The sequence below is a fragment of the Embiotoca jacksoni genome, unplaced genomic scaffold (assembly GCF_022577435.1).
Source record: "Embiotoca jacksoni isolate LCO1_2020_lvr unplaced genomic scaffold, fEmbJac1.0.p SCAF_20, whole genome shotgun sequence".
Lineage (NCBI taxonomy): Eukaryota > Metazoa > Chordata > Actinopteri > Embiotocidae > Embiotoca > Embiotoca jacksoni.
This window is the reverse complement of record NW_027185341.1, coordinates 11,628,380-11,647,233: the sequence shown is the minus strand read 5'-3', so window position 1 is coordinate 11,647,233 and position 18,854 is coordinate 11,628,380. Positions and strand designations below refer to the sequence as shown.

The 18,854-nt window shown below is 38.1% G+C and overlaps 1 protein-coding gene across 2 annotated transcripts; it reads left to right on the top strand.

Annotated features, from left to right (window-relative positions):
• LOC138202334 (ras-related protein Rab-37-like) lies at positions 1–18,518 on the top strand. Of its 2 annotated transcripts, XM_069156268.1 has the most exons (9): positions 5–1,827; positions 8,525–8,635; positions 11,157–11,198; positions 11,333–11,399; positions 11,534–11,586; positions 13,343–13,408; positions 14,290–14,346; positions 14,434–14,510; positions 16,583–18,518. In XM_069156268.1, exons 1-9 carry the CDS (start codon positions 1,684–1,686, stop codon positions 16,686–16,688), a joined length of 723 nt encoding a protein of 240 aa, XP_069012369.1. In that variant the 5' UTR covers positions 5–1,683; the 3' UTR covers positions 16,689–18,518. The 2 variants fall into 2 exon arrangements, with proteins under 2 accessions (XP_069012370.1, XP_069012369.1); XM_069156269.1 differs by lacking the exon at positions 8,525–8,635 and having other exon boundaries at positions 1–1,827.
• Positions 18,519–18,854: the final 336 nt, after the last annotated feature.

The following is an 18,854-nucleotide window of genomic DNA, read 5'->3' as shown; positions in this document are numbered from 1 at the left end:
AAAAGAAAGAAATATTAAAAAAAATAAAATTAAAATAAAACACCTTTCTTTACAAAGGATAGCCCAGCAATAACTTTTGTGAAAGTAACCATACCTTGAGTCCTAGGGCTTTTGGCAGGATGATTTCAGAAGCAATAATTCACGTTTTCAAGTCAGTCATGTAGTTTGTCATCTCCAAGCTATACAGAACAAGACAAACGCATCCGTATTTTACTCTTGATCAATCCTCTGATCGTAGAACTTCTGAGCTTCATCAGGTGAATCAAAGGTGAGCACGTCGTCCCCGTGTATCACGCGTAGTCGGGCAGGGTAAATCAGGTGGAACCGGATGTTTTTTCCGTAAAGGGCTTGTTTAATCCAGTAGAATGCAGCCCGCTTTTTAGCGAGTGCTGCGCTGTGACCTTGGTACGTCCTTATGGCGGCTCCTCGGTACAGCAGCTCGTGGTTCCTCGCCCAGCGCAACGGAGCCTCCTTCTGCTGGAGTCTGGAAAAACAAACACAGAACGTACGAGGTGATTTTCCTTGGCCAGATCTGAAGGTCGGGGACCGGTGGGCTCTCTCCAGCTCAGAAGAAGACATCAGGGAAGACATCGGGACCCATCACCTGCAGCAGCAGCTCCGACATAAACTTGACCGGATCTGTTCCGTCCTCGCTGCCTTCTGGTATGTTCAGTAGACGGACATTCGCTCTCCGTGATCGGTTTTCGAGGTCCTCGAGCCGAGCCAGAAGTGATTGGTTTTGGGTTTGGAGTGTTTTAATGGTGGACTCCGTTCAGGCTATACGTTCAAAGTTATCTCCAGCTACGGACTCCACAGAGGAAAGACGAGTCTGGAAAGTCTTTACTGTTGTCTGCAGTGAGTCTAGTGAGGCTTGAAGTGGCTTGGTGGATTCTTGAATCAAGAGAGACGTCATCTCTAAGTGTAGTTCTCTGCTTTTCAAATTCTGCAGATAGTTGATCCATCGAGATGAGAGCAGAGGTTGTTTTCTTCGGGTATTTTTGTTGCTGTCTGAAGGCTGTTAGCTGAGAACGATGCTAGTTTACCCGCTGCGCTCGTGGCAGCGCGTGTAGCTGCCGTTTGTGCACTTCCACCTTGTTTCGTATTCTTAGAGTTGCTCATTTGTAGAAGAAAACTTTAAGTTAAATTAAATTGATGTTTTTTGTAAAAAAAAAAAAAAATCTGGGAAAAAAGCTCGGTTAGGCTAGAAAATAGCAAAAAGTAGACTGGGAGCCTCCTCGCCTGCGTCCGCACGCTCCATTTACAACCGGAAGACTACTGAACCAAAATCACGTTTTCATGCCACAACAGATAGTACTTCAATATTTATTTGTGAAAAGAACACCATGCATTTTAATGCTCTCATTCAATCTCATTGTCTCTCCACTCTCCTCCTACTCGGTCTGTGCGCCCCCCCCCACACACACACACACTTTTGTATTGCATGTAGCGTGGTGTGGGTGATCACGACATGCCTTTTAAGCAGTAAGTGATGTAAGCTGAGCCCGTAGACTGTGATTCACTCCAGAGGAGCTTCTTGAGGAGCGTGTGGAGCGCTCGGCGGAGAGTGTTGCGTAGGGAGGACTCGTTGGCTGGAGAGAGAGCTGCGCGGATGGTCAAATTTGGATTCTCCTCCAGCAAGATCCTCGATTCCGCCCTAAAGGCACGCAGGGGGAGGACGGCAGAATGGAGCGGATGGAGTCGATGGAGCCGATCTCGGCGAACTACACCACTGATTACCCGGAGATCCAACCTGTCAGTGGCTACGGCTACGAGAATCAGTCAACGGCTTCGCCAGCTCCGACATATGACGAGGAGATGGTGCACAAGGTAGGCTTCGATATTGTTGAAATAGGCTAATACAACAGCAGCTTGTCGTTTTTTTAAACGAAACTCTTAAATTCTGCAGAGGTTTATGTGCTGTTTTTTTTTTTTTTTTTTTTTTTTTTTTTTTTTTTTTTTCGCATTGTTGTAGGCTACTTCCCGGTTAATTCACTTGTTGGTTGAAAGAAAATTTCCCAGAATCCTATAGGCTACCCGATCTTGGACCGGCTTTAGCTCTCCGTGGTGCTGATCTTCACTTGGAAGCAGTTTCATTCTTGTTGATCCGTTTTGAGACCCAGGGCGTGTCAAATCTGCCCCAAAACTATCATTCCTCCTAAATTGAACTCTCAGCTTTTATAAGTGCTGGTCTTCACACATCAGCTTATTCCTTCTTGCTGCTGCCGAGAGGAAGGAGGCTTTAAAAGAAGTTTCTGTAGAAATGTTCTTGTGCAAGAGGTCATATTAATTTAAGTCCAACAGATGTGTGCCTTATTATTAAATCATTCTGTGTGATATGTGTATATCACTATGAATAGAATGACAAGATGACAACAACCCAAACTAAACCAATACATATATACATATATATCCAATAACAATTCTCTCCAGAAATGGTGGAGACCAAAAACACATAACAAAACACATAAAAATACCAAACAATACCTGGATAGAAGTCCAAGCAAATTGCAAACACATAAAAGTAGACTAAATGCACACATTGCAACATTGTTGACACGTTGTACTTGTCCCTCAGTGTTTGTTCACACTTGTTTCAAAAATGTTTAAAAAAAAAAACAACTAAATATTGGTAATACAATTCTGAAATAAAATCCCATATCATTCTGATGATGTCAGGTGTATTGTCAAATATTCTGGTGAAGTTTGATTAATGTTTGGGGAAATAAAAAAATGTTGTCCATACAGTACAAATTAAAGGAAGGTATTGAATATCACTGCAGACTCACCGGAATAAAGATTTGTGGAATTATAGATGTTAATTGATTTTGCATGTTTGAACAAATGTAGAGCAATGGACTTCTGAATTGACCATAGTTTGCAGTGAGCCAAAGTTTTGTCACAATGCTGAGGATGTTCTGAAAAACTTCCAGCTCTGTAGGATGTATGGATGATTTAATTTTTTTTTTTTTTAATTTTGGAATGTTAAACTGCTAGAGATGTAGATTTGACACAACCACCTCAATCAATCATTACCAAATTTTAGGCATTAACTGAGACATAATCCTAGATTGTATGAGCCGTATTTCATACGAATCGGTGCAGGCAATTATGAAATATAAACTTTTCACAGCGCTTATAGAACCCCCCCTATAGGAGCAAAACATCTCAGGACAGCAGCATCTGAAGAATAATCAGAACAAAGAAAAGAGGGTTCCACACAGCTCTACTGCTTAGACCTCTAATAATCCCTAAACCCAAAGGTGCTAAAGTTAACAATTAACTCTGATTTTACTTACAAGGACATGAATTATTTAAAAAAAAAAAAACATTGGCTGAGCATATAGTGTATCCACTTTGTGATTCTATGTTTTTAGCTACTATCAATAGTGACGGTGATAATTGGTTGGTAACATTATGTTTCAGAACATTTCCCATTCTTTCAGCTAAACCATTGTTATTGCACTTAAAACATTTATATTAAAGAATGATTTTTGTTCCTCAAGATAAGACTCCTGCTAACTGACTTTATGTTGTATGTGTGTTTGTAACTTGGTAACGAACCAAAGTTTAATTAAGCCAGAATACCTGGAAAATGCTGGCTTAATCCCTTATCCAGGTTTTCTGAAACAACCCTCAGATTTCGTGAAGCAGCCCTGTTCTTTAACCCTTTAAGCCCTAGAGGCCCCCAATTGGGGGCCAGGGACTAAACTATTATTAAAATATGGACATATATACTGATATTTGCACATCTGAACAAATCTCACAAGTGTTTCCTTTATTATTAAAAATATATATTCTTTTTATAACTTTTTATTGTGGTTGCAGAGATATATCCTTTTAGCAATTTTCAAGCAGAAGCCTAAAAAATAGGTTTGTTTTTGAAGGGTTAAACGTTTTGTCCAACGGTTTTTTTTTTTAGCCATTCTGTTGGAGATCCCATAACCTGATTAAGACAGAACTTTCGGCAGCACGTTTAGCTCCAGAATGTCCAGTTCTCCACTATGGAGCCCACTGTCGCTCAAAAAGTGAACCGTTGTGCCATCAGACCCCAATGTGCTTTGACCTTTAAATTCAATTTGTATCAAGTTGGCCTTGAGTCTTTGTCTTCCTTTCGCACCATCTTTCAATCTGGGGTCCTTTCAACTTGCAACTGTGTCCAGGGAGGTTCGTTACAGTCTCATAGGCCCTTAAACAAGGCTAGGGGGAAATTTTAAACACTAAGTGGTAAACTTAACAGCTCTTTGAAACAATGCTTCATTTCTCCTGAAAATGAATACAACTAAAAGTATATTTCCATACCCACATGCCTGCAAAGGGGCAGTTTTTATCAGTATGTGCTGCTCTTTTTAAAAAAAAAAAAATCAGGAACAGTAATTTCAAGTAAACACCACAACTCAATCTGCCTGTGTTTCCTTTTGTCTCCCAATTAAGCCTGTTTCCTTATTCACCTACTATTTTTTTTACTGGGGGTTGTACCCTTTTTTTGTCTGCATCATTACCCCTGAAAACTGAGGAGTCATGATTACACAACAAAAATATGCCCTTTCTGAGTCCTCTTTGGTTAGGCATGGATGGGACAAAGTGTACCCCCTTTGAACCATGTGCCTTTCTTTGAGCTTGACTTATCCACTGTTAAACTAGCAAAAGTGGATTTGGACACACCCTAAATGTTTTTGCCCCATGTGCTTCAGACCATATTTTGATCATGGAAAAAAAGCACTGTATTGAAGGCTACAGTAGCCAGAGTTCTGTGGCAGCTATGCTCAAACAGTCTGAATTAGTGGCAAAATGGAAACTGTCAAACTAAAGTACATAAGCCGCTGTCAGAGACTTCAAATTCTGGAGGAAAAAAGTGGTATTTCTTCTTTTTCAGGCAAGGGGTGATCAGCAGAGGGAAATGACTCCAAATTCACTCTCTTCCCTAAAACCTACTTGTTGGTAAGAACAACTGGGGTCAAACAGGTAGAAGGGCACTTAACAATCTGCTTGTGAGCCCTGGAGATGAGTAAAATCTACTTCCCTCTTTTTTATGTTTCTGTCACCCATCACAACACACTTGCATGGTATGCATCATCAGTGTCTAATGTGTTTTTGCCTTATTGCCTCCAGTCTCCAGAGGGGTTATGAGAGAGAGCTTCACTTCCTAGTTAACCACAGTAACAGCAACATATCCACTCTCCTACCACAAACACACATACAGTACATCTGCATCTTCATCACAGATGATGTCTAATATTATGAGTATGGTTGTTTCACTCCACTTGTTCTACCACATACATTCAGACATACACTCACTGACAGGAAACAGGCGCCTTTGTCACAGACAATCAGAGGAAGTGATGATATTGCTGTTTGTTTGTATAATATCCAACTTGTTACCTTTGTGATCATGCTTCACATTTTCAAAACATTCCTAATTTTGGGATTTTTCTCATACGATATTCTCAATAGTGTGTTAATGCCCATTTACCACTGAGCTAACCCAAGTGTTAGATTTTGCACAAGCAGAAGTGGAAAACTTTTGCATTTAAAAGAGCTTGGACATAGTCTTATGTTAACAAAGGTAGATACATAAGAGCTTTGGGAAGAGTGAGAGTTAAAGTGTGTTTATTTGCTCAAGTGTAGGTTGCAAAAATGATTGTGCAGCTAACCAGCTGTATACACCACTCCGAAACTCCCACTGGGGTTGTCTTAAATGGCACCACCTGAGCTACAGTGCTAATCTTACTGGCAGTCAGTTTTTTTTTTTGTTGTTGTTGTTTTTTAAACTAACCTGGTGGGAACATCTCTGCAAATATTTTGTCAAGCAAATAGACTGTCTCTTTGTGCTCTATCAATAAAGAGTGGATCTGTGACCTAACTGCGCACAGATCCTATTGTGTACAGATGAAGCAGAATAATGTACACAATAATACTTTTGTATTGTAATCTTTTTATTTTCAATCTTTTGCAACAAGCAGTCAGATAGAGATACTTTGGCAATGGATATGAGTCAATGTTAGCTTGATCAGCTAGCTAGTTACTCAGGCTACAGCTGACAAAATCTGCCCGTGACGAGCATTGTTTGCTGCCCAATCTGTAGTTCCAAGGTGAGAAAAATGAAGAATAGAAAATATAGCCTCTCTCTGCAGAATGCATTTCTAAGGCAGAATAAAGATACGGAATTTACTGAATTAACTGCAATGCGTGAGTAAATTAATTTTGGACTACGGCTGAGACAATATAGATATTTTATCCATTACTGAAATGTGACACTAATCCTCTACATGGTGAGATCAAAAGTTGAGAGACGCTGCTCCAGCTTCTCAACTCTAATCGTTTCCTTTAATCTTTCCCGCTGCTTTCATTCTTGATCATTTCGTCAAAACAGAGTTACAGTTGAACCACTGCTTGGTTTAAGTTTGTGCAAACTTGGTTTAAGTTTGTCCTGTCTTTACTTGTAACTTTTTTTCTTTCTCTAGCTTGTATAGTAAACAGCACCACATGGACATACCTAGAGTAGTTATTTCTATTGCAGTTCGTCCAATATATGAACATCCAACTAAGACCACTTCTGATTTGCAAACATTATTCAGATTTAGACATTCTGCATTTGGTGCTGCTATTAGAAAGCCATCTGTAGAGAGATCATTGAAAATTAAGATAGTATTAGATGTGGAGTGAAATGCATCAAAGGTTCCCTATTTAAACCAGAGGAACTGTGATTCATAATACGCTCCTCGGCCACAGTAAGCCCCATATTTGACAGCCCACTTGCAGATGTCCAGCCAGGACAACATCTGACAGTCCAACAACACTATTAGAATTTAGACATCTTTCCAAATTTTGACGGTCATCATTAGTCAGAATGACAGAAGAAGGTCAAAATTTGATGATGATGTTCATGACAGGCTCATTATTTGACATTTGGCTAAGAGCCCCTCTGATTTATGAACAGATAACTGACAGAAAGCTGGACGGATGAACGGGCAGACAGATATATACATACAGGACTCATGCTATCAATAAAAATATCGAAAACAAATGTAGACATTAATCAATCGATAAAATGTGTCATAAATTGATATTTTAATTTTAATTAGTTATTTGTCTTTGTACAACTTATTAATTCACATATTATTTATTGTATATTCTTTTTACATTTCTTTACAATGTCTATGTATTTCTGCTTCAGTGTACAAATGAGAAGGCTGTAATTTAAAATGTGTCATGGGGTCACCTTTTTGCTGATTGGTTCATCAACATCAGAGTGCATAGATCGACTACACATGTCTTTCTCCCATACTGGTGGCCAGGCTCACAAAAGAAATGGTAACTCCAGTCAGAGATTGCAAGAGAAATTAAGCATTTAGGTAATCTATGCCCTTTAAGAAGATTTGGTTTGGCAGCACTAACCTGAAGTATGATGAAATTCTGAAAGAAAATATTGAGAAAACTTAAACAAAATTTTACGATGTCAGATTGACCAATCTGCTTGCAGGTCCATACTATGAGCTGTCAAAATGTGAAAGGTGTGTACAACTGCTATACAGTTACCCATAAATCCAGTTTAGCTATATGCTAACCGTAACATTTAAGTATTTTAGCTCAAAACAATTCCAGCTCCTTTGCACTTTTTGAAGCTGTGAAAAATAAACCTTCAAACACAGGTGTTTTAGTTGCCTATCGTTACCATCTCTAAAGTTTAGTTGAATTACCATAATTCCAATCTTTTCCCAAACTTAAATACATTTTAGTTGACTTTAATGTAGAAAGAATAATAATAAAAAAAACATTGGTCAAGGACATATGGTAAATATATGCTCTTAAGTGTGTTACTCCAAGCAAACTTCATTTAAACATACAATAGCAATTCTAGCCTACAGTATGCTGAGAAAGGCGGGATGAAATCTGCAGACTTTTGCACATATCACAGATTATCATTACTTGTTTAAATATACTGTGACCAGTTCATTAGGGATAACCAGAATATCCACTACTGATTCATGTGTACAGTTGTCGGCCCACAGAGACTGCTTATGGATCGGGCCCAGAATTTTGTGCTACATCCCTCGTGTCACTTAGTGTATCGGCGGGTACCTCGGTTTGACTCTACAAATGAAAGAGGAGGCAATAGAAGACAAAGCATTGACTGATGGCCCTGGTGGCTAAGTTTGACGGCTCTGAATGCTGCCTTTAATTCCTTTTATTGTCTTGAAGGTTATGAGTCACGACGTAATAGCAGTACATTGCCAAGCTCTTGTAAAGGATAATAATATTTGTGCTAGAAGCACAAATGTCCACTGTGACGCAGATGCTGACTCACAACTGAAAATTATGAAACGATTGAAATGGTTCAACCAGAAAGGGATTTTCAAGGCTAGTTGTGATACCAGTATAGTGAACTCACACTACTCCCATGTCATGCGACTAGTTCAATCTTTAAATAAAGGAGAGGTAAAGATTGAACTAGTTTAACCCTTCAGAGTTTGATCGCTCTTGCTGGTAAGAATCCTGACTGTGTTTTATGTATGCTTTCCTGCAGACAATCCTAGTTGGCGACAGTGGCGTGGGGAAAACATCTCTGCTGGTGCAGTTTGATCAGGGCAAGTTCATCCCTGCCTCTTTCTCCGCCACAGTTGGCATTGGATTCACGGTGTGTTTGGGTGTATGGATCTGTGTCTGTCACATACAGCAACCTGTTAAAGTATATGTATATATATATATATATATATATATATATATATATAAGTTGTATATAGACACACCTGAACTATGTGCATAGACTGATAAGCAGGATTTTATTAAGGTTTTATTTGTCGAGATTTTTACATACCTGTCTCTGTGATTTCTGAAAACAGCAGTTTCAGTCGTCCATGCTGGTGGCAACAGTCGTCGTTCCAGTGGGCAGAAGTAGAATCTGCACATTGTTCTTTTAAGTAAATATTAGATCAGTGAGATTTTCTTCCTGGCCAAAAAATTACCACTGTACTGTAATGTCAATTTGGACCATACAAAACTTTACATGCTTTGAAGCTCAGTAACTCCAAGCTATCTCTTCTTCAACACGCTTGTTAGCTTGATTGCTATCAGGACAGTATGTTCACAGCTTATTTAGGGGATGTATTTTTTTTTTACTGTCTCATAAAGGAAAAATCTGAAAACCCCTTTCTTGTGTGTTGCTCTACAATTTCACATCTATTTCAAATGAAAATGAAAATGAAAATGAAGATAAAAATACAAACTTTTTGTGCCGCAGACATAGGGCCCTGTTTTCATTCCCGGTGCTGATGTAGCACAGATCTGTCCCGATTGGTATTTTGGTGAGCTTTTTTCCGCACATGCGCTGATTTGCAATTTTTGAAGACCAAGCCGAACCTGTCTCCACTGGGATGGGTAGAATGCCATAATGGTGGTGTGTCATTGAAAATGTGCCGGTTCAAAGCTATTTTGGTGTTAATTTTAGCTGATTTTGCACTGGCCACTTCAGCCAGCTCAGATAAGGTTTAAATCCGGCAGACAACAATTTTTTTGGCTCGATTTCCCCAGAGCGCACATGAACAGACCTATCCAAAATCCACCAGACAGGTATGGTCCAGGTCAATTTATGCAGGGCTGCTGAGGTAATTTAATTAATGTATGCAAAATAAATTAGGCACATTAAAAGCATTGATGTAGTTTATTTATTTACAACACAACATCAGCGATGTTTGCAGCACATAGCTCTTTATTGGACGGAAGCTGTAAATGTGCTTAATTTACTTCTGTTCACTCCTCAACATCGTCCCAGCACCAAATTTAACTATATTGCATAAGTGTTCTTTGTTCACTTTGACATGTAATTAATGCCAGTGTTAGTCTTCTATAAGACACAGGTTTTTGTCTTTATATCACTGAACCCCTTCCTACACTGGGTTCCCCCAGGGGAAGAGTTGTTTTCATATGTTCATATTACCTTTTCCGAAGCCCGTGATCTGCCAGTGAAGGCTGACTTGTTGTAGGCTACCATTATTTTTGGTGATTAGAGCCTGAAACTCCAGAGAAGTATGTTGGTTTTCTTCAGCGTAAAGTTTGGATGGCAGTGCCGGTCTGCTCCTTCTTCATTAATAAGAAACTGACAGTCCACTTTGCACAATGTTCTTAAAGTGGGTGAGAGGAGCTGATTTGACTTATCAAGATCGAAGTTGGATGCGGGCAAAATGCGCTCTGCCGAGGCGGACGAAAATAGGGCTCATAGTTTGCAACAGGTTCTATTGAAGAGACTCAAGTATAATGGATGCTTTCCCAATTTTAACAAAACGTTAACAGGAGCTGAGGGTTTGTTGGTTGCTTACAGCTGTTTGAAGGAGTCATTCCTTGAAGTCAGCATCAAACAGCAGTAGGATCCACTCCAAAGCGAGTTTTGCATGTGACAGAAAAGCAGTAACTTCATAAATGTTTTATGTTTAATTCAATTAAATTTTATTATACAGCACCAAATCACACCACAAGTTATTTTAGAACACCTTACAAGTAAAGTCCTTTTAACAGCACTTTAATCCCAACAATTCAACAATTCCCAAGAGTGGCTGGGAAGAAAAAAACTCCCCTTTAACAGGAAGAAAAAAACTCAGACCCTGGGAAGGACAAAATTCCCACTGTACTGCTTCCCTCGGAAGAAACCTCCAACAGAACCAGGCTCAGAGGGGGGTGGCTATCTGCCTTTACCAGCTGGGGTGAGGGTTAAAGCAGAGAGAACAAAGAACAGCATAGTGATCCAGGACAATGAATAGTTGGCGGGGACAGTAATGCAATGGCATGCATGCAGCTCCAGGTCAGGAGTATCTGAAAAAAAAAGCACAGAACTGGGCGAGCGAGGGGAACTGCATAAAGAGACAACAAATAATGAGCAAAACTATGGGAGAGAAAAAGCATTAAGTTAATGAGATGTAATGGTGCCATGTAAGTGCTGAGAAGGTGACCGAGAGAGAGAAAAGGAGCTCATCATGGAAGGTCACCCAGCAGCCTAGACGTATAATAGCATAACAAAGGTTTAACTTAACAAATTAAACCACAACTGTCTGCATTGACCGTATTTGTTTTATGTTTGTAATTTGGATCAATTGATCCAGTCATTAATTTATCTAGCCTATAACTATTCCAACTGAGATCACTCTTGTTGGTTCTGATTTTCTCAGAATAAAGAAGTGACCTTTGACAACATGAAGATCAAACTACAGGTAAGTAAATCCTTTCCAGTAAAGAACTGGATGCGATTTCAATCAGCAGACCATTTCAAGAACGCTGGTTGGTTTCTTTTTGGGCACCAGCATTAAAATTAATACTTAACCACTGGAACCTTTTTTTGTTTCAGATTTGGGACACAGCAGGACAAGAAAGGTTTAGAAGTGTGACGCATGCGTATTACAGAGATGCACATGGTAAAACAACATTAACCATAATCAACATTACAGAACCACAGATGGCTTTCTATCAAATTACTGGCATGTAGGGATTTGTTGCGTTTGACCCACGTGTTAATATTTTTTTTTTGTTGTTGGTTCTCTTTCCAAAGCTTTGCTCCTTCTATATGATATAACCAGCAAATCATCATTTGACAACATTAGGGTAAGTGTGGGATATGTCAGTGCTTGAAGGGAAAATTAAGTCCCAGTACTTTCCTTATTAACACATGTGTATCGACCAGTATATGCAAATTATTAGTATTGTATATTATATTAGTATAATTATTGCTATGGTAAGTATTAGTTACATTCTAAATTCAGCAAGCACTTGACATTTCTTTTGGGGGGAGAAACAACACTGGTATTTATAATGAATAAAATGTTCACATACTAACAAATGGAATCAATCTGTTCTGGGGTTAAACTGAATTGTAGCTGCAGGGGGTAATGTCACATCAACAGGCTTTCCCCTGCTAGAAGTGCAGCTAATGTAACTTTGCTGCTCCTAGCCTGCATTTAGTACTGGTTGGGTTGAATTTGACTTCTAAAACGGCTGTATCATTGTATGACTCTGTTCATGTTCTCTTTGTCCTTTATGAATCAGGCCAACACTTTAAGGTAGTCTTAACATTATTTATACTAGAAATAGAAAAGCAGGCAGGCAAAAACAGGAACAAGTTAGGTCAAGTATTCCCCTCTGGGTGTTGCATTTTATTTAGGGCCATTAGGAATTGTCCAGATAATCTGTTATGTAGAGGGTTGAGTGCTGGAACCACATACATTCAGCCAATGTGTAGGTAATTTCGCCATTTCAATTTCACCTAAGTAAAGAAAAATATAGCAACATGTAGATTATTTCATTCATCATTATAGTGTTGTGGTTTCATAAACAAGGTTTTGCAAAGTAATAGGTTGTCCACCAAAATAAATGCTTTTATTCTTTTTTTTTTTTTTTCTTCATTCAAATCAACGTTCGATACTTAATTGATATGCTTGAAATCAAATCACTGTAATCATTCTAACACATGCTTGCTTCAATTACATCTGGGCTACTTGACTGGTTAGGTGCATCAAACCAAATGCAGCATTGTAAACTATATGTTGTCCCTGTAATCCACATGTCTATTCCAACTACTTGATATTGTTATAAATTTCAAATTTCCACTACTTCAAGGGTTGACAAAGGGTTAATAAAAATAATCAAGATAATCATGTACTGCATTTTTTTTTACCAAGCTGGACATGCAGTCAACCAAAATATGTATTCAACCTCCATAATGCACAGATGACGTGCTACTATCAAGTGTTTTATTTTGTATATGGAGGTGTTTTCTTATATAGGTGGATTCACCATTTGATTACATTGTATTGTCAAAATGTACCCCCCTTTCCATAATGGAAAGTGTCATATGTTGAATATACTTAGCCTCATGCCTAATAATGGTAAAAAAAAAATAAAGGAGCAAGTGACAGACTAGATTAAATGGTACATTATAACATTGTGAAATTATTGGAGGAAAAATATATGATTGCCTTTTTTTTTTAGTAGACATCAATTCAGAGTAAAGAATAATACAAAGTTTGATAATATGTATAGAAGAATAAAAGCATTCGTTCTGATAGATGAGCCATATGTTACTTTGCAAGGGACACGTTTTCTATCAGAGGTTAAGTACCTGGCAAGACACCAGCAGCTGGAGAGAAGTGCCAGTGTACATTAAAAAGTCACTGTCTACAACCTAAAAACTTTTGGAGACTGGTTGGTAAGGAAAAATAAATTATCTTTTAAAAAAAACTAACAAAGCCACAGAGAGCTGAGATCAACCTTTGGTTCACACATGAGCACAGAGGTGTGTATGTATGTTTGTGTGTTAAAATTAATATTGTATGTACGTGTTTGTTTGCCTCTCTTACTTCAGGCATGGTTAACAGAGATCCATGAGTATGCACAGAGTGAAGTAATCATCATGTTGCTGGGCAACAAGGTGAGAAGGAATTGTTTGAGGTGGTCAGCATGGGGGGGGGAATTAGCAATTCAAAAGGATGTGATCTTTGGTGGAATAGACTAGAAAAGATAGATTCTAGAAAAATGAGGTTGAGAGGGAATATTGACTGAGCATACAAAAGAAAATGTAGTATTCAGTATTACAACTGAAAAGAGCACCTTAGGTAGGTTGAAATATGGTAATTGTTCTTAATGAGTACAGGTAACAAAAGCCAAAGAAATTCAATTCAAGGCACCCTGGCAGTTTTCCTTCCCCTATAACTTTTTACTGAACAAAAGATGCACAGTGGCGATCAAAGTACCAGGGTCAACACAGAATCTCATTAAATCGCATTAGTGCTTGTCCTCAGCTAGCAGGGAACATTCCCTTACCTTTGGCTAATATTACCTTCATGTTCTAATAAGGTTTTAAAGAAAATATTTCTAATTAATGTTCAAAGAATGCTGTAAGGATGTTTAAATGGTAATGAAGACAATATTTTAACTAACAAAATTCAGAAGATGATTTAGGGATGTTGTTGGGGTAACTGATTATTGAATGTTCTTTTATAAAATATTCCCACAATGTTACATGATGACTGAAGAAGAACTTTATCAATGCGATGGTCAGAAAATGTTTTTATAATTTAATTATTGGTGACAGTTTTATATGAAACTTTGCTGTTATACTACTGAAGAATGTTTAATAAAGAATGTTTTAAGAATGGCATAATGTTTTGACAATGTTATTAAAAACCTTTTAAGAATGTCACCACAAACAAAGCAAGTTATTTCTTTATGCACATCATGCTATGTTATTGTCAAGTGACCTGATAGCCATGGAGTTAGTCCTATTCTAACCACGCTGTGTCCCTCTTTAAGGCTGACATGAGCAGTGAACGAGCAATCAGGAGAGATGAAGGAGAGAGGCTGGCCAGAGTGAGTATTTCATTCTCTGCTGTGGAGGCACAAATGATGTGTTTCACTCTACTACTCACTATTGTTTGCTCCTCTTTGTGTCTTCAGGAGTATTCAGTTCCTTTCATGGAGACAAGTGCCAAGACAGGAGTCAATGTAGAGCTGGCCTTCACTGCTGTGGCAAAGTATGATACACTCTTCAGCAATAGCTTTTTAACACAGCACACACTAATCTCATTTGTTTAGAAGGTTGCTGAGCACAGCACATTCATTAGCTCAGAGCTTAAGGGGTTAAACCCTGGACTATTTTTCAAAACTTTCACCTGAGAAAACATACCCAAATTTGTTCAGTAACAACTCCACAAATGTAAGGCCAACATAAACATCTTTGGGCGATGGTGCATCCCTTTTAGCCCTAGTAGCACTCAGTGGCCTCTTCAGTGACTATGTCATGCTTACTAAGCTCCTAAAATTGGCAGTTGGTGGAAAATGTGGAAAGATTTAAAATTGTACCTAAAGTTTCATTCATTTACCCATTAATGATGATGCAGTTTTAAGTGTGTTTCTGTGATTCTGTATATATACAAACCTTTGATTCAATTGGGACTGTAGTTCAGTATAAATAAGTGGCTTCCTTAAATATTTTAATTGGTACTTTTTTCATTTTAAAGAAATGTTATCCCCTTTTTCATGAAAACAAATAGTAAAATGGATACATACACAAAAGGAATGATTAAGAGTTAATTAAATTATAATTTATTTGCACTTATTATTTAAGCTGTAGTAGTGTAGTAACTGTGTAGTCTAATACTGCTGAAATGGTTAGGCTGCAACACACCTTTTTCTCTGAATGCTTTCCTGGTACTGATTCCATGGCAAAAGCAAGCGTAAATATTTTGTGCTTGCTAGAATATATTTTTCTCACCACAACATATAAATCTCTCTATCTATTAAATCCAATTTCTTGTCAGCAGCTCAATACTGACAATAGTAATGGGCCTCATTCAACCGTTCTTGAGAAGAAATTTCATATGAAAATCCAATTACTCCATTTTCACAAAGATTCTGACATTCTGACAATTTTTAAATATTAATTATTATAAGCATTTTTTTTTTTTTTTTTTTTTAAACATTGACACGTAGGACCAGACTCACTGTCCAAGTTCAAAAGCAATTAATGCCTTATTTCTTATTAAAGGGCTTAAAATGTGACTTTTATGGTGTGATTATATATAGCTGACATGTAATCTCAAGAAGGAGACGCATCTCCAAAAAACAAATGGGTTTTAGTGTATCTTTTTCTTTTCATTTGTATAAATTACAAGTGGTTTTGAGATTTTGGCCAGTGTTGAGGCGTTCTGTGTCGGTGTTTGGACCATATGCTCTTGTCTGTCCATTACCGCATCTGAGATCAGACAGTCAGACACAGACATCAGAGTGGGGTGGTTCCTGTTTGGAGATACAGCTGCAGGAGGGTACGGGCTGCAAGGTGCCTTAGCGGGGGGTTGCCTCTCATCTATAAAAAAATATGAAAATCAAAGCAGCAGTGATTTTGGGGTCTAGTCTGGACTTCTGAAAATGCAAATTTTGAATACAAACCAAACACATGTGACTGCTGTCTCACCAATAATTGCACCGATGCACTGGTCCATCTCAGATGACTCCAAGCAGGCCATCCTCCCTACAGTAACCTGCATCTCTCTTTTGTATTTGGTAAGGCTTTTTTAGCCTCAGACTTTAAATCAGACCATTTTTTACTTCAGTTGTGCACCCTTCTCCTGACACCATGTTCACTGAACAAGCAATCACATCCAAAGCAATTTAAAAAAAATGTTTACATCTAGAAGCCTACTGATGCTAATATGACAGCTGTTTTGCTGCTTATTTCCAACAGCATTAGCACTTCAGAAATAGTGAGGACTTTCTTCAACTTGGAGTCTGGTGCTTTAGATTTTTGTTTTGGCATGTTTCTCTCAACTTCTCTTTTCTCTCTCAATTACTGTAATTCTGCATATGGGGATTGGCAGGGTGTTTATGCTAATTAGGAAATACTAGGACACTCTTTTAATTTACAAAGGGATTCATCATTATATGAACACAGGTGCGAATAAATCTGCGGTTTAAGAACGTGATGAATCTGATGTAGACTTTTCGGAGGACTTTCCTTAAAAACAAATTTAAGACAAAACTTAAGATAATGATGAATGTGGCCCGAAGTTTTCTTCTAAACTGTAAGATCTCTGTTTCTGTTCTTCAGGGAACTAAAGCACCGGGTCGTCCAGCTCCCCAATGAACCCAAGTTCCAGTTACATGAATATATTGAAGCACAGAAGGAGAAGTCAGGATGCTGCAGCTATTTCTAAACTATTTGGCCGGAGTCTTCCTCCCACCACTCTGAGTGTACAGACTGTGAGAGACAAATCAAGAACTACTGTGTAGGAGGAAGCTCTTCTACTCACTGCTGCCATTCATTCGAGACTAAAAGCCAAAAGTACATCCATTAATGGATAAACCAAGCTATACACTTGCACAAACCAAGTTTTTTTTAGACAAGACCATTTTCTCCAACTTTTTAGATGTCATTAGGAGCTACAAAGGATGTGTAATATATATTTTATCAAATAGGAAACATTACAACTAAATTAGAGGAAAGCATTATGCTGTTTGCTTTGTGGAGATGAAAAGATCAATACCACTCTCATCTATTTTTGTTGGGTATGGAGTTGGAGTTTGGGCATGGTTAGTCTCGTTTAGCAAAACAACTGGGTGCAGGAAGAAACAGCCAGCTGGGATCTGTCCAAATAAAAAATAAAAAACATGCCTACAAACAGCTCCAAATCCCACTTTTTTTTAACACAGTGTATCTCGTTTCTTCAACCCAGTGCTTAAAGTGGAAATAAATAAGTGCCAATAGTCTACTTATTCATATGTGTGTATTGGCCATTATCATCAAATCCTTAGGTATTACATTTAGAATTTCTACTTTAAATATAAGATACTAGAATATATTGTGTTAATTCTGTTTTATCAATTGGACAACCATTTTTTTTTTAGGAATTGAATTTGGAATAGGGGCTTTTAATTTGAAACAGATGTAGGAAGTCACAGCATTCAGCTGACTAATGGTGACTTCAGACGTTCTCTCATAAGAAACAAAAGACACCAGCATGTTCTGGGGTTAAACTGAATTGTTGCAGCTAGTGTTTCTGTTGATGCTAATGTTACAGGCTCTAGACTGCTAAGAGTTGGGCTACTGTTCGCTTGCTTCTCTCGGCCTGCATTTTGTACTGGTTGGGTAGCATTTGACTTTTGAAGCTTTGTTGTGTCATGATCTGACTCTTGTTCTGTTCTCTTTGGGCTGGCAGGCGAGAACGTTAACAGGTGAATGTTATGGTTTTTGTTGCAGTCTATTTAGGGTCTATGAATTGCTCAGATAACCTGATATCTGAAAAGAGCAGAAAATAAAAGAAAGTGTATATTTTGCTGCAGGAACATACAACTGTACACACATTCAGTGAAGGTGTTGCTGCGTTACATGTTTCATTCATCGTTTTTTGTGCTGTTGTTTAATCAATGAAGTCTGGCAAAGTAACAGACGGCTAATCAATTAAGATATAGTAAATGCTTTCATTCTTCTTATTGCGTTATCGAATTTCGTATTATTTATTGCACTGAATTGAGAGTGTCTACTGAAAAACTAAAGCAATCATACCTTTTTCCTCCTATAATTTGTCAGTTTTATAATTTACAATGTAGAAATGATCCAAACACGCTATTATTCAACATTTTGTATGGAATTTGTTTATTCAAATGCATGTTTGATACTGTCGAATTAAAATCACTGTAATCATTTTAATAATTGCTCGCCTCAGTTATATGCAGGCTACTTGACTCGATATGTGCATTAAGCTAAATGCAGCTTTGTAAACTCTATTTTGCTCCTGTAATCCACTTTCCAAGTGGAAATGATAGCCTGCCTTTGGATATTGTTGGAAATTGTTTTGAATCCCCCCCTCCTTAAAGGGTTAAAAATAATGATCATCACAATAATAATATACGGCATTTATATTGCACTTTTCATTATACAATCCAAAATGCATGCATGCCACTCCAGCCAGGGACACATTTCCTCTCAGACGCTAAGTAGGACACCTTGTAAGAACTTCTGGTGTGCAATAAAAAAAGTAACTGTTGGTATGTTTTACTACTGCATGCAGATGAGTAACGACCTACTTTGAGCACTGGTTTAACCTGTACACACAGAAATATAACTGTCCATAGCCACACAAGTGGCTTTGTGAGGCTGTTGACTTAAGTGTCAACACCAACATGCTATCATGCACAGAATGACAAAGCTCACATGTGGATGTTCACTGACACTAGATAGATACTAGTCTCACAGATGGTGGCCACTCACTAGAATAAGAATTTCTCACCTGGTGCTAACGAATGTGTGTTGCAGTGCAACAAGTAATTGTCAACAGCAACACCGTATGCAGGTTCTCTTAATAGAATCCATGGACCTTTCC

Bases quoted from the DNA above. Each gene is read 5' to 3' on its own strand.
- LOC138202334 (XM_069156268.1), top strand. From the start codon at position 1,684: ATGGAGCGGATGGAGTCGATGGAGCCGATCTCGGCGAACTACACCACT. The intron at 11,587-13,342 runs GTAAGTGTGGGA...CTCTTACTTCAG, and splicing joins CATCATTTGACAACATTAGG to GCATGGTTAACAGAGATCCA. The intron at 14,347-14,433 runs GTGAGTATTTCA...TTGTGTCTTCAG, and splicing joins AAGGAGAGAGGCTGGCCAGA to GAGTATTCAGTTCCTTTCAT.